We start from the raw sequence: 23,419 nt of genomic DNA on the forward strand, positions 1-23,419 counted from the left end.
CTGCCTGTGAATACTGAGTTATTTCTCTTCTCATGGAAGGGAAAGTAACTATTTGTGTTGAAGAATTATTATTTGTGATTAGACTTCCATTTGTAACTCAAAACTGAGCCAACAAACACCATCATAGAGTATGACGGATAACAGAATGATTGGAACATTAGCTCATGCCTTTGCAGAGTAATCTCAATATTATGATGATCAGGATCATTTTTTATTATCATTCAGCTTCCAAATAGAGTGCCCCTAGATGCTGAACCAATATGTGATATAAGCTTCCAAAAAGACACTTATGTTCAATAAACCAAATCTCTAAAGAGATTACTTTCTGTGGTATGTAGAGATAAGTCAGATGGTTTTTGCAAAGGATAGAAAAGTCTTCACGTATTTAAACCAAAGTTTTTAGAACATTTGCATTTTGTTCTTATGGCTGTATCAAAGCAGTTTCCTTCCTTCCAATATGAAAGTGTGAAAAATATGGAAAAAGTTCAGGGTCTTTATTCAGGGCTAGTTCAATTGACTTAATTTTTCTTCTCTTTTGTTTCCCACTGCAAGCCTCTTTAAAAAAATAATAATAAGTCTAGAGATAAAGGAAAAAACATCTAGATCCCTCAGATGTAGCTTAGAATTTGTTGCAGAAAATTATAAAGTTTTAGAAGAAATCATTCAAGGGCTCCAATAAAAACAATACTTCAAAAAAAAAAAAAAAAAAACCAGAATGGAAAGTGATAGATTAAAAGAACTTTAAAGGTCTTTCACAAGAAATTGAACAGATCAGATGCAGATGTGCAGTCTGTTTGCTCTTTTTGTCCTTAAACATAGACTCTGGGGAAAAAAAAGTGTGGGTAAGAGCCACTCACATAATTTGTTTTTAGGTAGAAATGGGTGTCTTGAAAGGGTTTAGGTACAAAGAGCACGATTTACACTAGAATAAAAGGTAAAATATGTATTATTTCCCTATGATAGCAAATCTGCAAAATACAACTGATATTTTGGGATACTTTTCAAGGTCTTATGTGTTATAAAATGATTATATGTGCATCAGTTCAATGAATGGACATTTTGGAAACACTTCTTTGAAGCTCAGTTTCCTCACCTGTAAAATGAAAGGAATATCTACTGTTTTAGTCTGATGTATCAAATGAGAAATTGTATATAATATACTAATCATTATTTCTGCCTAAACGCATATTTCTTCATGTCCTCAATAAAGATGTGTTTCTTATTCTTTTTTTTTAACTTTATTTATTTATTATATTTATTTTTAAATTTATTTATTTATGGCTGTGTTGGATCTTCGTTTCTGTGCGAGGGCTTTCTCTAGTTGTGGCAAGTGGGGGCCACTCTTCATCGCGGTGCGCGGGCCTCTCACTATCGCTGCCTCTCTTGTTCTCTGCGGAGCACAGGCTCCAGATGCGCAGGCTCAGTAATTGTGGCTCACGGGCTCAGTTGCTCCGCGGCATGTGGGATCTTCCCAGACCAGGGCTCAAACCCGTGTCCCCTGCATTGGCAGGCAGATTCTCAACCACTGCACCACCAGGGAAGCCCTGTTTCTTATTCTTAGTGCTGAGGTCTGTCAGCCTAATACTCTCCTAAAATCTAACTCAAGGAAGAAAGAAAATCACAGAACATTGGAACTGGAGCAGAAACTAACATTCAACTCTAACTTGAACTCTTGCCAGGGTCAGTCTGTGTGTGCTTACCTGTAAAAGTCAGTTGACAGAAAACCTCTCTGTCTTGAGTTTAGTACTTCTGATTCAGTTCTAGGTCATAGCATCTGTAGGAATGCCTCTATCAGAAACGTCAGCTTAGCTTTGTATATTATCTTCCATGTGCTATAGGGCCACAAGTAAAGATTAAGTAAATTCTGTAGCTTACAATGAAAGCACATATCAATCAATCCAACATATGTTTATTAAGTGCATAGGACTCTTTTAGGTACTTTGAAACATGTAACCCATGTTTAAGTAGGAGTCTAGTTGTGAGAGCAAAAGAAAACTATGTGATACATTAATAAAAATAGAGGAAAATATTGTAACTGTGCATAATGAAGTATGGGTAGTAGGTTGTTTGACTTCAAAGGAGGAAAATGATGCCTGTTCTGAAATGGTTGAGAAAGCTTTGTGGAAAAGGAAGGGCTTGATATATAGATGAGGATTTGTAAGGAGGAGAAAAGAGGGAGGAGTATTCCAAGAAGAAAGGTAGTGACAGAGGCACAGAGGAATGAAAGAGACTGTGTGGTGGTACTAAATAGATTAGTTGATTAGTGAGGCTGGAGAGGGAGATTTATGGGATACGAGGGGAAAATAGGTTGGATAGGTAGAAAGAGACTAATATCAGAAAAACACATTTCCTGTCAAGGCTTTCCTAATAGATTTGGTATATCAATACCAGCAATGGCATTTCTGACTATGTAGAAGATCACTTTCTATGCAAGACCTTTAAATGTTTCCGTGGGGAAATTCTAGGAACTATCATTCCTTAAACTGATAGTAATACAGAGTTAGTTTATTAAGTTTTAGGTTACATTAATTTTGTGGTCTGCTTCACTCCTCCTACTAGCCCCGAGCTGTGTAGTTTAAATGAAACTGAATTCAACACTTGTAGTCCACTTGCACATAAGTCTGCCAATCTTTGAATCCTTTCAGATTTGTGTAAACCTACGTCTGTCAATCCTCACTCCAGGCTACTATTGTCATGTGTTGAAATCACTGATTTTGAATGACAACCTACTTCCTGCTTACTATTTTTATATCACTGGGGATGGAAATAACAGAACTATCCCTTGATTTAACTGTCAGTCCAGTGACACCTCAAGCATACTATAACATTTTATAAAGGCCCTCAATCTGCAAGAAATGGATGGTTTTAGTAATATTGCTGGCTTTGTAGAAGATGAAAGTTTAGCTACGAAATGTTTTCCTGTACCAAAATGAGTATTAATACATTAAAAAAAATTAGAATAGAGACTTACATCCAGCAAAACCCTCCTCCAATGAGAATAAACTTAATTTTTTTTTCATTTGAGAAGGAAAGGCATTATTTGGTATAAAGGATTTTCTGCTTTATAGTCTAATGATACCAAATTAAAGAAGAAATTGGTATCCATTTTTTTGTTGTTGTTAAAAAAAAACAAAGGGAAGAAGAATAAAAAGGACTAATATCTACACAGAAATTTTTCTGAGTAAAAGAAAATATTTTGTGTAAATACAGTTTCATGTTATAGAGGTTTAATTTTAGAGGTACTATATGGAAACATTTCCAGTGTGCAGGCTTAGAGGTGTCACTACATAAGAGTCCATCTTCCCAGGTCCTGGGGTGAAACTTACTGAAAAAGCAAACAAAAATGTAAGGAAGATACAAATCAAAACGATTACCTTTATTTAAAAGCTAATAATGTAAGAGACTAGTTTTTATCAGCAGACGAGCGTCATTCTTAATAGTGAACCTAAGAATTAGATCAGCGTTTACACTCAAGAGCCTGAACTGGAGCAGGGCTCCCCTGGACGGAGCAGAGCCTCTCTAGAAGAAAAAAGCAGAATACCTTTATCAACTGACAAGAGAAAGAGAAGGAGCCGGGCTACATGTGTGCAGTATTTCCTTCCAAACTCATCAAAAAGACTTTACCCACTTCCTCTAGCGAGTGAAGTGGCAGAGAGACGCCAGAGTGTTCGGTACATGTAGCTATTCCTCAAAATAGAAAAAGAAGATGAATAGAGAAAAATAATCTCCTTCATACGTTTTGGTGTTTTGAAAGTACAATAAGTGTGTTGTGTTAAAGTCAGTAGTTTTAAAGAAGAAAAAAAATATGAAAAAATAAAGAACCTCAATTATAGTTTCTATATATTTTCACTGTTCCTTGCTAGTGACTCAGTAATAAATATTCAGAGCTCTCTCTAACAGTTCATTTGCTCTGGAATTCCTATCCATGCCCCATGATTGTCTTTGATTTTTCTCCCCCTTTTGGAGCCTTCCTACCCTTATGCAACATTTGGTCATGGAAAACTCACAAGAATGGCATCCCACAATTTTACAATTTTACTCTCAAAAGTTCTTCCATTAAAACTTTTTTTTCTTTTTGTTGGGGCTTCCCTGGTGGCGCAGTGGTTGAGAGTCCACCTGCCGAGGCAGGGGACACGGGTTCGTGCCCCAGTCCGGGAAGATCCCACATGCCGCGGAGCGGCTAGGCTCGTGAACCATGGCCTCTGAGCCTGCGCGTCCGGAGCCTGTGCTCTGCAACAGGAGAGGCCACAACAGTGAAAGGCCCGTGTACCGCAAATAAATAAATAAACTTTTTTTCTTTTTGTTAACTCATCTCAACTAGTAACATGTTTGTCTCTCGAAGGACATACTAACTTCATTACAGTAAACGTGAAAGAGGGTTTACTGGGGAATGTTACAAACACAACACATATAATGCTTCACAGTTTCATTAATCCACAAAGAGTGATGCTTTGGCTGGCACATCTGGACTGGGTGACCACAGAAAGTGCTCAGCAGACAGAGACCCCCACTTCCCCAATGCAATATAAATATGGGAGGGAGCAGCCAATAAGTGGCTTTGTTAGAAAATATGGCTTCTGAGTCTAGCCTCTGGTATTCCCTGTTCTTCCATTGAGCTCACTCAGACCTGTGGAGTCAACCTTCTTAGTAAGCTATCAAAAGAAAAGAGGAAATGAGTCCTCAAAGAAAATAAAATTTATCCCTTCTTACTGCCTCAAAATCTTAGTAGGTGTTAATGGCTTAATATATTGATAGTTTATATTAACTGAATTAAATTTTAATGATTATTTTAAAAATATCTCCTGGAGATAATGTCTTAACTCAGAGGTGTGACTGCAGTGGTAGGAATATCTAACAGGGAGGATATGTAGGTAGACTCTGAGCAGTCTTCCAACTGCCAAATGTCAGTCACTGACTACCACGTCACTTCCCACTAGGGGGTAAAGAATGCTCCGACTGTCAGAATCTGCCATAATCTACTTACACATCAGCTGAAAAGCTGCGTGGAAGTATGTTTGTTTTCTATTTAGCAGTAACATACATATTCCACAGATGTACTCATGAGTGCAAATGAGAGAATGTTTCATTTTCTCTCTCAAGGGTACACTTAACAAGGAGCTAAGATCTTTTCAATTGGCGACGTTTAACATGGGACATATTCTGGTAAAGGCATGGCTAAAGGAGTGATAAGAAGAACACTTACTTTTTATAATGTGATTATTTAGGTTGTGGAGGAAAGGGATATTTCCTCTATGATGCATCATTTAGCATAATTATTGATTATTTTTTAGCTATTTATATGTGGATGTCATTTGGGTATACAGAAACAAATTACTTTTAGGAGTAAGGAGAAAATTTGTAATTTTCTAGGTAGGATGACTGTGTAGTCACATAGGTTACAAATGTGTTTTTTAACTTATCAGGACAATCCCCTCCCCCTGCCCCTTTTAAAATCAAAACCTCCTGTGGAAAATCAATGTATAAAACTCTAATAACGAGGCTCCTCTCTTTGGAATTGTGGTGGGATATTTGGGAGCTGGATTGCCCGCCCTCACCTCCTCCCTCCTTGTCCAGGAACACTTGAAAGCATCTATAGGGGCATGATATGTTGCTTTTAAACTTAAGTACAGGAAGAAATTTTGTAAATGCTATATTTTTGATTTTTAAATTCAATACCTTCTGTGGAAAATGTTTTTGAGACCTTTAAAAGTTACAGTGTTCGAAAGAATATTATGAAATAATCTGTAATATGTCAAAATGTTCTTACTATTTTTAACAGCAGCATTTTTATACAATATATTATGTTGAAAATAAGTGGAATGTAACTCACAGGGAGTGTGAAAAGCTGAATAGTTTTTAGCTGCAATAATGCTACATAATCAAGAAACTCAAAATCTTGGGAGCTTAAAACAACAAATGCTGAATTTTCCTGCTCCGAGGTCTGCAGGTTGTTTGAGACAGCTCGGCTTCATGATGTCGTTTACCTGGGCTTGACTTCAGGCTGTGAGTTAAAGTCATGTCTGATCCATTTTCTTCAGTCAGTGGCCGCTCAAGGTATGTTCTTTTCATGATGCAAACAGAAATACAGGGACCAAGTCTTGTCATGAAAGAACATTTAAAGCCTTTGCTTGCCTCAGTGTGAAAATATTCCATTGATTAAAGCAAGACACATGGACAAGCCTAAGAGCTCTATTAGTGGCTTTGAGTAAGAAGTAATGCCATTTGAGTAAGCAGATATACTCTGTATACTTTAATAGGAAGAATTGCAAAGCCATATGGCAAAAGACTTGCATGTATATTTCTTTAGCATTGACAAACTACAGAATTTGGAATAATAATCCAGACCAAAATTATCAAAGGCAAGTACAGACAAAAACCAAACTCAACATTTATCATGGACACTTCAAGACAAATAGGGTATACTAAATCCACAATGTACTTATTAGACAACATACTTACAAGTACACGCACACTTTCCACTACCATAATTCTAAGATTATGTAGTTTCCTTTTATAGTTAATTATTATAGTTAGCAATAACTTTTAGTGATAATTCCTTCCAGGGTATTATCCACATGAGCCAGAAGATTCGAACATGTGCGTGTGATGAGTATTTATTTTTCATCCCTGTCAAGCATCCCCACCTCCTTTAGTGGTAACAGTACATAAGTTTCCTGGTAAGAAGCCACACAGAGACCATGTTTCACCCATTCTGTTAAGGCACAGTTAGCCTTATTTCTCACCTGCAGGGGTAGGCATGTGATCTATGCTGGAACAATCAGGACATTCCATTCCCTTGTTGCAGTGTTTGGTTCAGGGGTGGGTTTATATGCCGAGCCAGACCAATTAAGGGTCAGTCTTGAGTCTTTGGCTTACACTGTTGGGAAAGAGGTGCTTACTTTTTTCTCTGAGTTTGCCAGTCTGCTTGGAAGTAAGCTTGACACTGCGTTTGACCAGTTTTGCCATGGTGTGGGAAAATCCTGCCTGAGAATGAAGACAAGACACTGGAAAGCAGAGCCAAGAGATGGAGACAGAAAATGTCTTGAGGTTTCTTTGAGCTTTTAATTCCAGTCCGAAGCCATCTGTATCCCTTAACTTCCCAGTGACAAAGCTAACAAATTGTTCTTGATTGTTTTTGCCACTTGAAATCCAAAACATTCATACTAAAACCTATGCTTCTTTTTGCTCTGTGGTCTCTCTCCAAAATTTTCTTTTTCTGGGCTCACTTGTCATATCACTTTGCTAGCACACACATGACCCCTCATTTCAAGGGTCATGTACTCCATGTCATCTTAATGTTTCACTATATCCTGGACTCACACTTAATTCATTTGTTATTTCTCCTGAAAGTGCAGATTTGCTAAATAAAAGGGGTTCTTTAGCCAATAACTTTGTTTCCTCCGTTAGGTTTCATATCAACTCTCTGGTCTCAGTGAAGATGTGTCTGAAGATTCACATGTTTCATTGTATGTCTCAAACTCTGACTCCACTCATTTCCTGTGGCACTGACAGCTTGCCCTCAAAGTCTTCCAGATTCTCTATCTGGAAGATGTGATGCCATGTCTCAGATGTGATTGTATTCTCCTGAACCGTGTGGCACCAGCCATCTTCCTCCTTTATATTGTGGCTTCCTTGATGCCTGCTAAGCTACCATGTGAAACTGTCTTTTGACTAATATAGACCACCAGCCCTTTCCCTGCTGATGCAATTTCTCCTTGTGCAGAGACCACGCTGTTGAGGCCACACTTCCACGCCAAAGCCGCTATTAGAGCTCTTTAGTGCCAAAGTCTTTTTCTGTTTGGGAAGAATCTCTTTCCTGCAACACTATGTTGCATAAGTCTCAGATCAGTGTTGCCTTTTAATTCAAATGTATCACAAAGAATTTCAGTATATATGTGTTTGTTCCTTCTCCAGACTTTAGCAATCAGTCTGTGGGAATTTGACCACAATCCATCTGAGAGACAGAGGCATTAGAGGACTCAGACTCCTCCCTCCTTTCCCTTAACCGTTTGATCAGGTTTTGCCTTTATTTCTTTATGAGTTATTTCTTCAAGGTTTCCTGATTTCTTGGGAAAGAGAGAGGTCTTGTCTCTCTCAGTCCTTTTTTATTGGTTGAATTGTATCATTATTACAGCTTCTGATCATGTTGAGAATCCCTCCACTAAACATTTCTGACTGGATACACTGTGCTCATGGATTTTTATGGACATTAAATTTACAGTCTGCATTCTACGATACCACTCCATTATCTCCTCTTATCCTTAGAAAAACAACAAACAAATATATCACTGTAAATTAAGATCACAGAACCTCAACACTTAAATAGAATGGAGCATACCCTGTAGCCAGGCAGAAAAGCAGAAACACTTTAGAATTCTCAATGGTTCCATCATTCACTGTTAGAAATTAGAGCGCTGTTAGAATTATTTCAATCATCGGATGTATTCTTTGTTTCCTTTTTTGATTATCTGGAATTGTCACTCTGGACTCACTTTGGCACCTAACCCTGCTGCAAACCTCCTGCCCAACCTATCTATAAATCATTCTACTGAGAATAGACTTGTTGCTTCGCTTAGTTAACCTAATGTATTTACAAGATTAGCAATACAACTTAAATGCATCAGTGCTTATATTTTGAAATATGCCTGATCTCAGTACTGTGATCATTAGCACTTAAGACCTTACCGTATCATATCTGAACTCAAAGTCTTTCACAGTGACACTGCTTTTGATGGTAAAACCCACAGTTTCCAAAACATCCAGGACATCAGGAAAGATGTTCTGGTACAACACCGTCACCTAGGGGTTTGCTCAGGTGTTCTGTGGTGCAGTGGTGGACGGAATTAGTCTAAAGATCTTACGTCTGGTCAGATTTGGGTCCTGTGATTATGTCCTAATGGAAGAGAAACCACAGAATTACCTTCTCTAAACTTAATGTCTTGATGTAGCTAATATTTTATGGTTGTACGTTTTATTAATATCTATCCACCTCAGAATAAAATGTCATACTGAAATTTCTTTTATTATTTTTTCATTTTAAAATTTTATTTATTTGTTTGTTTACTTATTTATTCTTTTTTGGCTGCATTGAGTCTTCGTTGCTGCACCTGGGCTTTCTCTAGTTACGGCGAACGGGAGCTACTCTTTATTTATCTATCTATCTATTTATTTATTTATTTATTCGTGTTTGGCTGCATTGGGTCTTTGTTGCTGTGCGTGAGCTTTCTCTAGTTGTTGCGAGCAGGGGCTACTCTTCCTTGATGTGCATGGGCTTCTCATTGCACTGGCTTCTCTGCTTGCAGAGCACGGGGTCTAGGCGCACGGGCTTCAGCAGTTGTGGCACGTGGACTCAGTAGTTGTAGCTCACGGGCTGTAGAGCACAGGCTCAGTAGTTGTGGCTCATGGGCTTAGTTGCTCCGCAGCATGTGGGATCTTCCCAGACCAGGGCTCAAACCCGTGTCCTCTGCATTGGCAGGCGGATTCTTAACCACTGTGCCAGCAGGGAAGTCCTCATATTGAAATTTCTTAAGGCAGAAACTTAAATAACTAAAAACTTTGGTTGGGACTGAAACCAGAACTGAATTGAATAATTCCGTTTCTGTTTGAAATCGAAACATTACAAATGCTTGCACTAGATAGTTAAGACAATATTTTGACTGTGAAATCAGTTGGCCCTAATTGTTATTTTCCTTCTATTAGTGAAGGACTTAAAAAAAAGATCTAATCCTAGTTAAATAACACATGATTACAGACTTTGTAGATATATATAATGCCAGATGTTTAAAAAGGTTAATATTCCCTCAATAAGGAAAACATTGTTATAAAAGGTCACTTAGATGGTATTGCTGGGAGATTTTATGGATGTTCTTCACCTGTTTAACATTTTTACTGATAGTTCTTTTCAGATTACAAATAAACAGTTTGTGCTCTAAGTATGTATTCATGTTAACATTTACTTTGTAAAATATGCTTCTTACAGGAATACAGTTTTACTTTACTCTCCCTTTTATCACACACTGTTTAGCTGTGCTGACTGTGTGTGTGTGTGTGTGTGAGAGAGAGAGAGAGAGAGAGAGAGAGAGAGAGAGACTTGAGTATTCTAAGCTTTTTCCTACCTTGGGCTTTTACTATTGCACTTTGTTCTATCTAGATTTCTCTTTCTCTGATCTTCAAATAACTAGCTCCTTCTAGACCTACAAATTCTAGTTGAAAATCACTTTCTTGAAGATACCTTCCCAGATTATTCAGTCTAAAATACCCTGATGGTGAAGTCATTTTCTATTTCATTACACTGTTATTTCATATTAGTTCTTATTGCCATCTTGAAGTTTTATTATTAACTCATGTATTTTCTGTTTTTCCACTAGAATGTAAGCTGCTCAAGAATAAAATATTGTCCATCTTCTACATCATTGTATCCTGAGTATCATCCATGTGCTTAGCAAAAAGCAGGCACTCAGTTAATGCTTGTTGAATGAATGGACTTCTTCCCGCCTGTAGTATATTCTCTATATTAATGTACAGGATTTCGTGTACATTAAGAAGGAAAATGGATGCAAATTTATTAATGTAGTGTTTGATCAGGTAGAAGAGATATTTGGTTATAAGAAATAAGAGAGAGAGAGAGAGAAAAAAAGCCACACTCGACTGCTATAGCCAATGCATTAAGCACAGGATTCGATGGAGGGGGGAGGGGGGAGGGGAAAGGTCTGTTGCCTCAATGCATGGGCATCCATCTTCCAAATAGTTTCTTAAATCTTAATCCAGAAATTGAAATAACTACAAATTTTCTTTGAAGGTGAAACCAGAACTGAATTGAATATTCTGTTTCTTCTTGAAATTGAAACATTACAAATGTTTGCAATAGATAGTTCAGGCAAAATTTTCACTGTGAATTCAGTTGGCCCTAATTGTTAATCTCCTTCGTTTACTGAAGGACTTAAGAAATATGATCCTAGTTAAATCCTAGAATCCTAGTTAAATAATACATGATTACAGACGTTTTATATACATATAGATATATAGGAGCTTCCGGGAAGATATATAGGAGTAAGACGCGGAGATCACCTTCCTCCTCACAGATACACTAGAAATACATCTACACGTGGAACAACTCCTACAGAACACCTACTGAACGCTGGCAGAAGACCTCAGACCTCCCAAACGGCAAGAAACGCCCCCCCCACCCCCACCCCACGTACCTGGGTAGGGCAAAAGAAAAAAGAATAAACAGAGACAAAAGGATAGGGACGGGACCTGCACCAGGAGGGAGCTGTGAAGGAGGAAAGGTTTCCACACACTAGGAAGCCCCTTCGCGGGCGGAGACTGCGGCTGGCGGAGGGGGAAAGCTTCGGAGCCGCGGAGGAGAGCGCAGCAACAGGGGTGCGGGGGGCAAAGCGGGGAGATTCCCGCACAGAGGATCGGTGCCGACCGGCACTCACCAGCCCGAGAGGCTTGTCTGCTCCCCCGCCGGGGCGGGCGGGGCTGGGAGCTGAGGCTCGGGCTTCGTTCGGAGCGCAGGGAGAGGACTGTTGTTGGCGGCGTGAACACAGCCTGCAGGGGGTTAGTGGGCCACGGCTGGCCGGGAGGGAGTCCGGGTAAAAGTCTGGACCTGCCGAAGAGGCAAGAGACTTTTACTTCCCTCTTTGTTTCCTGGTGCGCGAGGAGAGGGAATTAAGAACGCTGCTTAAAGGAGCTCCAGAGTCGGGCGCGAGCTGCGGCTAAAAGCGCGGACCCCAGAGACAGGCATGAGACGCTAAGGTTGCTCTGCCGCCGCCACCAAGAAGCCTGTGTGCGAGCACAGGTCACTATCCACACCCCCATTCCGGGGAGCCTGTGCAGCCCGCCACTGCCAGGGTCCCGGGATCCAGGGACAACTCCCCCGGGAGAACACGCGGCGCGCTTCAGGCTGGTGCAATGTCACGCCGGCCTCTGCCGCCGCAGGCTCGCCCTGCACTCCGTGCCCCTCCCTCCCCCCGGCCTGAGTGAGCCAGAGCCCCCGAATCAGCGGCTCCTTTAACCCCGTCCTGTCTGAGCGAAGAACAGACGCCCTCCGGCGACCTACACGCAGAGGCGGGGCCAAATCCAAAGCTGAGCCCCTGGGATCTGTGAGAACAAAGAAGAGAAAGGGAAATCTCTCCCAGCAGCCTCAGAAGAGCGGATTAAAGCTCCACAATCAACTTGATGTACCCTGCATCTGTGGAATACATGAATAGACAACGAGTCATCCCAATTGAGGAGGTGGACTTTGAGAGCAAGATTTATGATTTTTCCCCTTTTCCTCTTTTTGTGAGTGTGTATCTGTATGCTTCTGTGTGAGATTTTGTCTGTATAGCTTTGCTTCCACCATTTGTCCTAGGGTTCTATCCGTCCTTTTTTTTTCCTCTCTTAATTATTTTTTTTATTTTAATAACTTTATTACATTTTATCTTACTTTATTTTATTTTACCTTATCTTCTTTCTTTCATTTTTTCCTTACTTCCCTCCTTCCTTCTTTCCTTCCTCCCTCCTTCCCTCCCTCCCTCCTTTCTTTCTTTTCTTTTCTTTCTTTCTTTCTTTCTTCTTTCTTTCCTTCTACTAATTCTTTCTTTCTACTTTTTCTCCCTTTTATTCCGAGCCGTGTGGATGAAAGGCTCTTGGTGCTGCAGCCAGGAGTCAGTGTTATGTCTCTGAGGTGGGAGAGACAACTTCAGGACACTGGTCAACAAGAGACCTCCCAGCTCCACATAATATCAAAAGGCGAAAATCTCCCAGAGATCTCCATCTCAACACCAGCACCCAGCTTCACTCAACGACCAGCAAGCTACAGTGCTGGACATCCTATGCCAAACAACTAGCAAGACAGGAACACAACCCCACCCATTAGCAGAGAGGCTGCCTAAAATCATAATAAGTCCACAGACACCCCAAAACACACCAACAGACGTGGACCTGCCCACCAGAAAGACAAGATCCAGCCTCATCCACCACAACACAGGCACTAGTCCCCTCCACCAGGAAGCCTACACAACCCATTGAACCAACCTTAGCCACTGGGGACAGACACCAAAAACAACAGGAACTACGAACGTGCAGCCTCCAAAAAGGAGACCCCAAACACAGTAAGATAAGGAAAATAAGAAGTCAGAAAAACACACAGCAGATGAAGGAGCAAGATAAAATCCCACCAGACCTAACAAATTAAGAGGAAATGGGCAGTCTACCTGAAAAAGAATTCAGAATAATGATAGTAAAGATGATCCAAAATCTTGGAAATAGAATAGACAAAATGCAAAAAACATTTAACAAGGACCTAGAAGAACTAAAGATGAAACAAACAACGATGAACGACACAATAAATGAGATATATAAAATGCCAGATGTTTAAAAATGGTTAATATTCCCTCAAAAAGGAAAACATTGTTCTAAAAGGTCATTTAGGTGTTATTCCTGGGAGATTTTATGGCTGTTCTTCACCTGTTTAACATTATTATCGATAGTTCTTTTCAGATTATGAATAAATGGTTTGTGCTCTGTTTATTCATGTTAACATTTACATTGTAAAATATGCTTCTTACAGGAATATAAATAGTTGCTGGAAAGAACACTGACAGCTTGAAAGCAAAATGAAGCTCTTTCTATTGCTTTCAGCCATTGGATTCTGCTGCGCTCAGTATGCCCCAAATACCGAATCTGGACGGACATCTATTGTCCATCTGTTTGAGTGGCGCTGGGTTGATATTGCTCTTGAATGTGAGCGATACTTAGCTCCCAAAGGATTTGGAGGGGTTCAGGTGGGTATTGTTCACAGTATAAATTGCAGACTTCGCTGTGCTTAGAGTAAATGGTATTATGCTCTGTGTCTGTGAAGCTGGGACAACATTTTACTTCACAAATAAGTACTCTAAGTAAAACAGTTTTCTGAGGAAGAAAAAAAATTGAAATTGTTGGCAACTTCATGTTTTATTTCTAATACAATATTTTTTTCAGCAGGACATTTCCAATGTGAAGTTAATATTTTCTAATGGTTGTTAAGGAATGTGGCTGCAAATACAAAGATTCAGAAACAATTTTAGACTCGAGTCATTTCTAGAACATTCAGTGACACAAAGTAAGCTGTAATTTGATACTTACTACTGTTGTTTTATTTGTAGGTTTCCTCACCCAATGAAAATGCGATAATTAATAATCCTTCAAGACCTTGGTGGGAAAGGTACCAACCAGTTAGCTACAAGTTATGTACAAGATCAGGAAATGAGAATGAATTCAAAGACATGGTGACTAGATGTAACAACGTTGGTGTAAGTGAATTAAAGTTCCCTTTAAAAGTATTATATAGAAAAAGGATTTCTCTCTCTTGCCTCCTCTTCCTTTCAAGCAGAACGATTTTCATATATTTTAAAATTTTACTTCATGCTTTAGCCATAAATTAAAATGTGATTGTTGCCTTATGTTCAGCTTTTGTAAATATTTATTTATGCACTAAAGAAGATGTAAGAAAAAGTTTAAGGCCACGAACTTACTCGTACAGCAAAATATCACCTTTTAACCCTCCTGGCTGCATACGTTTCTGAGGAACACTTTTCCAGTTAGGAATCGGAAATTCCAGTTACAGTATTGGCGTTACTTTTATGTGACTTGTGTCTTCACCCGTAAGTCCCAGGTCTTTCTTCCTATAGGTTCTTTGATGGTAAATAATTATTTTCTCTTTGATGAGGAGCATAACAAGAGACAATACTTACTGATCCTAAATAGATAGTAGAGACTGGCTTTTTATTTCTTAGGATGACCCATGGAAATTACAAAAACCAATCATCTCTCCTGCCTCATCTGATTCTTTTCTCCTGCTCCTCCCCGCCAAAAAAAAAAGGGTCTTTGCATTTTTTCACAGTTATGGTAGTTTTGGGTTCTCTTAATTTATCATATATGTAAATATTCGACCAAGTGGCTAGAATACATGTAGGGCTTTAGTTCCCAATTATTTCCTTTCACATTTGACTGTTGCTCTTCTAGGAAGATAAGTTATAAAATAACAAAGAGATATTTTGGAGTGATATTAATGTGCTGTAAACTCAAATTAATACCATTATAAATTTCTACCTCTCTCTAAGTCTCATTGAAATAGAAATTTGGCCTTTCAGGTCCGTATTTATGTGGATGCTATAATTAATCATATGTGTGGAAATGGTGTGGCTGCAGGAACGAGCAGTACTTGTGGGAGTTACTTCAACCCTGGAACTGAGGATTTTCCAGCAGTCCCGTACTCTGGTTGGGATTTTAATGATGGTAAATGTAAAACTAGAAGTGGAGAAATTGAGAGCTATAATGATGCTTCTCAGGTAATTAGCAAAAAGAGCTGTCTATGTCATTTATTATCCACATGTAGCTTATTGATCTCATTTTAAATATTAGTTGAGATTCCTTAGAACAGAATTCTAAGCCTGACTGTTCAAACAAAGAATCTCAAATCGATATTTAAAACATTTTTCCCAATTAAAGTTTTCACAATAAAAAAGCTCATCCACTGTATTTCCTACATTCTCCATTTTTATACTAGAAAATGTTTCAAAGGTATGTCCATACTAGAATGTCAGTATCCCCAGAGACCAAAGCAAAGAAGACACTATAGAAATATCCATTAATGAATAAATGAATGAATAATCAAATGGATTCTCAGGCAAAGGTGATGCTTTATATACCAATCACAACATTTTTTACCTCAATAGGTCCGAGATTGTCGTCTGGTTGGTCTTCTTGATCTTGCACTGGAGAAAGATTATGTGCGCTCCACAATTGCTGAATATCTGAACCGTCTCATTGACATTGGTGTAGCAGGGTTCAGAATTGATGCCGCTAAACACATGTGGCCTGGAGACATGAAGGCAATTTTGGATAAACTGCATAATCTAAACAAAAGATGGTTCCCTGCAGGAAGTAAACCTTTCATTTACCAGGAGGTACATCAATACACATATGTGTAGATAAAACAAAGATTCATCAGAAAATAAATGGCAGATTTCATTAAAAGTGCAATTTCTGTAGGATAATGGCTGACTCATGTATACGGAGGAATGTTCCTTAAACTCCTTTGATTCAGAGACAGCACGTCTGACTCTATCACGGGAGCTTTTTTATGCAAGTGCCGAGAATTTTTTAGGCTGCCAAAAGTCTCTGTGTCATGTATAATCTCCTCAGAGACCATTATAGAACACAGATAAGAATATAGTTGCTGTCTTGAGCCAGGCTATGTGACTTAAATTCTTGGCTGTAGTGCTGTTAGCTGTGTCTGTTTAGGCAAATTGATTAACCTCTCTGAGCAACAATTTTTTCAAAGTTTATCGAAAGGAATAATGATAATGGTTATGTCTTTGTTTTCTTTGGAGAACTAAAGAGGTAATATTTAGCAAGCACTTAGAAATATTGCCAGCTGGATATTAAGTGCTCTATAAGTGTGAGCTATTCTTATCATTTATGTGCAAGAGTAAATTAGGTCAGCATTCTCACAGGACAACAGGTTATTTTGTCATGTTACTTTTAATATTGTAGCATAGATTTTAACAAAGGAAAATAAGAATCTTAACATAAGCAAAAGGATTTGGGTCATTTCACATAACATAAATAGCATAAAGTTATTTTCTATATAATAGTAACTCGTTAATTAAAATTCTTTTCAACTCTTATTTAAAATGATATTTTCTTCTTGATTTCTACTAGGTAATTGATCTGGGTGGTGAGCCAATTAAAAGCAGTGAGTACTTTGGAAATGGCCGTGTGACAGAATTTAAATATGGTGCAAAACTAGGCACAGTTCTGCGCAAGTGGAATGGAGAGAAGATGTCTTACTTAAAGTAAGTGAAATACAATTGATCCTTTGAAGTATTTCACAGATTTATTTGTGATATGACCCAACATGAATTTTCCTCTTTAAGCCTTTTTATTTAGACAACATCCAAGGATTCATTTACTAATAGCAAGTGTCAGAGTTCCCCAAACACCAATTGATCATCATTATTTAGAACGTCAATCATGAGGAAGTAATTTTAGAGATCCAAAACATCACATAGAGATTTTAATCCTGGTATTATACGTCTCTATTAGATTTGACTAATGTTTGCACATAATTTGTGCAGGCCAGGTTATTGTTAAAATGATTCTGTACTTTATGAAGTCCCTACAATGTGGTCGTCCTGTAGAATTATTAATCAATTAATTAATTTCAAATATTAAAATATTTATATTATAACAATATAATATTGAAGCCTTATTTAAAAACAGTTTGCCATTGTGTATAAAATGATAAGAATGTTGAACCTTCTACAGTCCATCTAAATTATAATTTAGTGAAACTTCTAAAATAACTTTTATAACAAAAATCTTATACCTGTAACATGAATGTAAGTCAAGTAATTCCTACATATATACATGCATGAAATGAATTTGTAGATAATATATCTATATAGTTTCTATTTTGAAAGCCCTACAGAATACTCATTTAATTAGAGAGAGAATTTCATTAGAGGGTTATATTCTGAACGAAATACACATGTAGGTTACTCTAAAGCTATTGTAAAAGAATACATATAGGTGCTTTTAAGATTTTTTTTTTTCTTTTTAAATAGGAACTGGGGAGAAGGCTGGGGTTTCATGCCTTCTGACAGAGCACTTGTCTTTGTTGATAACCATGACAATCAGCGAGGGAGTGGAGCTGGGGGAGCATCTATTCTTACATTCTGGGACCCTAGGTAAGAAACAAAGTTCCCCATTTTTTTTTTGTTGTTGTTTTGTTTTTGTGGTACGCGGGCCTCTCACTGTTGTGGCTTCTCCTGTTGCGGAGCACAGGCTCCGGACGCGCAGGCTCAGCAGACGTGGCTTACGGGCCCAGCCGCTCCGCTGCATGTGGGATCTTCCCGGACCGGGGCACGAACCTGTGTCCCCTGCATCGGCAGGCGGACTCTCAAACACTGCGCCACCAGGGAAGCCCAAGTTCCCTATTTTTAAACCTACATTTTAATGATATTAAAAAAAATATTTTCTTCTATAATATTATAGACTGTACAAAATGGGAGTTGGATTTATGCTTGCTCATCCCTATGGATTTACACGAGTAATGTCAAGCTACCGTTGGCCAAGACATTTTGAAAACGGAAAAGTAAGTTTTGGTATTTTCCAAAATGTCTTTTCCTCAAGAAAAAGAGGTTAATTTTGTTTTAATTTCACATGATGCTATTACATTCGGTATTTTTTGTATCAAATATTTATTAAGTGTAGACCTGATGCAGAACTCTTTTAAAAATGCAGTGAATATTAAAAAAAAATAATGATCTCTATGGACAAAGAGTATGTAAGCTATTTCAAAATATGACAAAGGTAGCCCCTCACCAAAGAAAACAAAACACACTTAAAAATAGGATACAGTGAGTAAAATATGCACTTCTCATAAGTACCTACTTCATAGAGTTGATATGATTACAAATTAACACTTCAAAAAAATTAAAACAGTACATGCACTACAGTACGAGCAATATAAATATTTGTTAAATACTTTTAAAGAAGTTTTTTGGAAAGCAAAGAGATGATCCAATTAGACCTAGGTTCAATAGGGAAAGTATGGTATAACAGGAAGGAAAGTATATGTGTTAAAGAAGAGACATTTGCTGACTCTGCTGGGAATGTTAAAAATGAAAAATATTTGGGTAGTATGGTAAAGACAATAATCTGAGTAATAATTTAAAAAAGACTGAGAAATAAGATTATTAAAGAATATATTTAGAAAGTTAGTGGACAGTTTTCAAACTGAAGATTTCAAATGCAACATCATATAGCAACTTCATACCTGAAGTAGAAAATTCTCTTCACTGCAAACCAGATAGATATTTATCTAGTTTGTAGTAGATTATTTTCAAATTGAGAAGTCCACTACTTTGTACAGAAACTCATTCTATTGTTAGATAGGCTTAATATTTAGAAGATGTCCCTTTATATTGAGTCAATTTCTTGTAATTCCCACTAACTGGTCTTATTTCTGATGGCTGGAGTCATGGCGTATGTCCATTTCCCCTTTTCCCATAACATTTCCAAGACTTCTCCAGGACTTGTGCATGCTAACAACTCTTAGTTTTGTCCACTATTCATCATACAACAGGATTTAAGACAGACCTTGATAAACTTCCTAGACATAATCTGTTTTATCCTATGATTATCTTTGAAAGTACCAATCAGAAACCACAATATTAAAAATTTGGTCAATTTATTAAGGGATATTGTGATGCTTTGATTAGTACATTTATTTAACAAAGAAGAATGAAAGAAACTAATATTTATTTATCAATTATCATGTGGAAAGCATTTTTACATACCTCATTTAATTTTTATAGTCACTAAGTAATATCTTCACTTTACTGAAGAGGAAAATCAGGCACCGAAGTTTTGTATATTAACTAAGTTTTTTGTAGCTAGTACTAATAGAGCCTATCTTTTAGTCCTGCTGTTTCTGACACTAAAGGCCTTGCCATTTCAGTGACATTGCACTACCTAGAGTGGTATTAAGAAGTCATTGCAATTCCTTGCAAAGAAAATGAGAGGGTAAGAGAATCATAGCCTTGTTTGAAATATGGCACTAGAGAATGGGAAGTTAGGGGGAAGATAAATTCAGTAAAAATACGGAACAAGTTGAATTCTCAATGAAGACACTACAGAGACACATAAGGGACAGATTGGGTTTGGTGGACTGAATAAGGGCACATGTAATGTTAATAATGTGAGCTTTTAAAATGTATTAATTTTTTTTGTTAATTGAGGATGTTAATAATTGGATTGGGCCACCAAATAATAATGGAGTCATTAAAGAAGTTACTATTAATCCAGATACTACTTGTGGCAATGACTGGGTCTGTGAACATCGATGGCGTCAAATAAGGTAGGAATACTTATTTAGAGATATCCTCTAATAATACAGTTTCTTAACATTTTGTTTTAAACTGTTGACATATTCATCAGCATTTCCTATGCTATTTTGTGTTTAGGAACATGGTTGTGTTCCGCAATGTAGTTGATGGCCAACCTTTTACAAACTGGTGGGATAATGGTAGCAACCAAGTAGCTTTTGGAAGAGGAAACAGAGGATTCATTGTCTTTAACAATGATGACTGGTAAGTAGACATCAATTAGAAATAATATTTTGTACCAACTGTTCTTGATTTATTCTTTTCCTGTTCATTTACTTCTTTCATATCTGAAAAATCTTTTAGTCAGCAGATTAAGAAAACTTAGTGATCAGCAGAAAAATGATGATGACTCTTATTATTTTGATCTCTCTTTATAAGGGCTTTCTCTTCTAAGTAGAGTTATTTTTTGTATACTTGTGCATATCATGGGAAGATATGCACATATATATGCTAACATATACATCTCACATAAAATTCACATAATATAAAGGTTGTGAAATCCCTAGAAGACTGTCTTCTAGGACTTTTAAAATAAATAATGGAAAAATACTGCCTCAGGACGGAAATATCTTTTTTTCTGTCTCTTTTTTTTCACCTACCCTGGTATCTAGTTCTTTGGTCTTCTTTTTTCACTGTCCTGTCTTTCTGTGGCAAATAATGCTTTTTAAAGCATATATATATATGAAGAATATATATGTTATGGTCATTGATTGACGTCAGGAGATTTTTTAGTTTTAGTTCTGAAACATCTCATTACTGGCTTTTCATTTGTGACACTTATATTCTCTGTCTCAAGTATACTGATTCCCTCACACAGAGAACTATAGCTGAGAAGACCTCTTTGCAAGCAGTTGAAATGACTTTGCCAAAGGCTAACTTCCACTCATGCTTAGCTCACTCTAGCACAAATTATATTTTACTGACAAAAAATAAATCAAGTGTATCTCTTTCTTCCCCAAGACTCCATTGCCAGTCCTTTAATTTCTGTCTTTTGTAGATGGGAGAATCAAAATAAATTTATGGGACAGATTTGTATTTTAAAACCATATACTTCTTCATAGAAATGCGAGATTATTTTTATCTCCAGCCTAAATTTATTCGACCCTCTTGAAAAAAAAGAGGTTTTTGAAGAAATAATCATATTTAAATTCTTGACAGTAATCAGTATTTTCTTACGTTCAGATGAAGACAAATTTTAAATGTGTGTGTTTACCACAGGAATCAATTTTCTCTAAAGGAGCCAATTCAACCAAATCTTCACTGATACTCTTCAACCTTATTATTATTTTTTTAATAATATTTACTCTTGACTAGGTTACGCCTAAGTCTTCTCTTGTATATGAATATTGTTGGCCCTAAGAAAACTACTTACAGCCACTGGAGAGGCCTTTGTATCTGGATTTTATTTTCATTGAGACCTTGACTGCTTAGAGTTCTACAACACAAAGTTAAACTCTTTGTTTTAGAGATAGTCTGTATTCTTGCTTTTAATTGTGGTGAAACCTTAAATTTTATTTTACAGGGCATTATCTTCAACTTTGCAAACTGGTCTTCCTGCTGGTACATATTGTGATGTCATTTCTGGAGATAAAATTGGTAACTATTGTACAGGAATTAAAATCTATGTTTCCGGTGATGGCAATGCTAACTTTTCTATTAGTAACTCTGCTGAAGATCCATTTATTGTGATTCATGCTGAATCTAAATTATAAAGTTTGAATTAAATATATACACACAGAGAAATAAAAGGTGTTTCTGTTCTTATATATATGTAATCTATAACTTCTCATAATTCATTAATTTTTGGTTAAAGCTCTTATAAGTAATCAACTTGAAAAACTCAGAAAGGCATAAAAAAACACATATACTTAACTAATAATAATATCATTACAATCAACATTTTGTTGTGTTTTAGAAGATTTTCATTAACCTTTTTGTCAAAGGCATTTCTAAGAACTCAGAAAAGCATATTGAAAAACATGTTTGTTGCCATTAACACCACTTGCCCGGCTATGTATCTCTAATACATGTCTGTATTTCTTACATAGGGTGTTTCTAACAGTTAGGGGTAGCTGATTTAATGATGATTCCCATACAAAGTCATAACACTTGGGTGCTTTTCACAATATAAAGGCCCTTTCATGTTTAATAAGTTAAAATCTAAAAGAAACAAATTATGCAGTCTATAATAATTAATTATCTGGAGCTCACAGTAATCTTCTCCTACATTCTAAATATTCTTTTTTTCATTCTCTTTCCAATGGCTTTCACATGATGATGTTGTATGGCTTTGGTTTCCTCTCTTAACCAAATTGATTCTGAGAGGGAGGAAAACTAAGTCAGGAAGGTTGTTCTGGTACAACACTGTCTCTGAGAGGCTTGCTCTATGCTCTGCCATGCAGTACTGGACTGAATGAGTCTAAAGATCTTATACCTGGTCAGATTTGGGTCCTGTTCTTATGTCCTAATAGAACAGAAGCTACAGTATTACCCTGTCTATATTTAGTGTCTTGATTTAGCTGATATTCTATGGTTGTACATATTATTATCTATTAACTTCAGAATAAAATGTCATACTGAAATTGAAGAGGGATGTTGGGACTTTGCTAAAGAAGATTCCTTGGTGCAGTTACAATGCGATATAAAATGAAACCTCTGTTTCCTAGTGGTAGATTTTGTAAGAATTGGGTGTTACTTTAGGAATTCTACCCAGTTCTATCTTAGGAATTTTTATTCTATCAATGTCAATACTCTCTGTAATTTAATTTGACTGAGACATATCTTTTTTTTTTAAACATCTTTATTGGAGTATAATTGCCCCACAATGTTGTTCCAGTCTCCGCTGAACAACAAAGTGAATCAGCCACATGTATACATATATCCCCATATCCCCTCCCTCTTGTGACTCCCTCCCAACCTCCCTATCCCACCCCTCTAGGTGGTCACAAAGCACTGAGCTGATCTCCCTGTGCTATGCAGCTGCTTCCTACTAGTTATCTGTTTTACATTTGGTAGTGTATATATGTCAATGCTACTCTCTCACTTCGTCCCAGTTTACCCTTCCTCCTCCCCATGTCCTCAAGTCCATTCTCTACATCTGCATCTTTATTCCTGTCCTGCCCCTAGCTTCTTCAGAACCTTTTTTTTTTTTTTTTTTTTTTTAGATTCCATGTATATGTGTTAGCATATGGTATTTGTTTTTCTCTTTCTGACTTACTTCACTCTATATGACAGACTCTAGGTCCATCCACCTCACTACAAATAGTTCAGTTTCATTTCTTTTTATGTCTGAGTAATATTCCATTGTATATATGTGCCACATCTTTATCCATTCATTTGTTGATGGACACTTAGGTTGCTTCCATGTCCTGGCTATTGTAAACAGAGCTGAAATGAACATTGTGGTACATGACTCTTTTTGAATTATGGTTTTGTCAGCGTATATGCCCAGTAGTGGGATTGCTGGCTCATATGTTAGTTCGAATTTTAGTTTTTTA

The 23,419-nt window shown here is 37.3% G+C and overlaps 1 protein-coding gene across 3 annotated transcripts in view; it reads left to right on the top strand.

The window, feature by feature from the left end:
- Positions 1–21,688, top strand: part of LOC137219056 (pancreatic alpha-amylase) — a 34,579-nt gene extending 12,891 nt beyond the window's left edge. Inside the window, exons 1-11 of one of the 3 annotated variants that reach the window (XM_067727076.1) lie at positions 7,077–11,166; positions 13,559–13,772; positions 14,133–14,279; positions 15,120–15,317; positions 15,705–15,935; positions 16,693–16,826; positions 17,598–17,720; positions 18,028–18,127; positions 19,776–19,894; positions 20,001–20,126; positions 21,445–21,688. In XM_067727076.1, the coding sequence (XP_067583177.1) occupies positions 13,605–13,772; positions 14,133–14,279; positions 15,120–15,317; positions 15,705–15,935; positions 16,693–16,826; positions 17,598–17,720; positions 18,028–18,127; positions 19,776–19,894; positions 20,001–20,126; positions 21,445–21,634 (1,536 nt within the window). In that variant the 5' untranslated portion in view covers positions 7,077–11,166; positions 13,559–13,604 and the 3' untranslated portion in view covers positions 21,635–21,688. Of the gene's footprint in view, positions 1–7,076; positions 11,167–11,215; positions 12,289–13,558; positions 13,773–14,132; positions 14,280–15,119; positions 15,318–15,704; positions 15,936–16,692; positions 16,827–17,597; positions 17,721–18,027; positions 18,128–19,775; positions 19,895–20,000; positions 20,127–21,444 lie in introns of those variants that run through there. The other 2 variants (XM_067727074.1, XM_067727075.1) reach the window with 2 other exon arrangements.
- Positions 21,689–23,419: the final 1,731 nt, after the last annotated feature.

This window comes from Pseudorca crassidens, chromosome 2, assembly GCF_039906515.1.
Source record: "Pseudorca crassidens isolate mPseCra1 chromosome 2, mPseCra1.hap1, whole genome shotgun sequence".
Lineage (NCBI taxonomy): Eukaryota > Metazoa > Chordata > Mammalia > Artiodactyla > Delphinidae > Pseudorca > Pseudorca crassidens.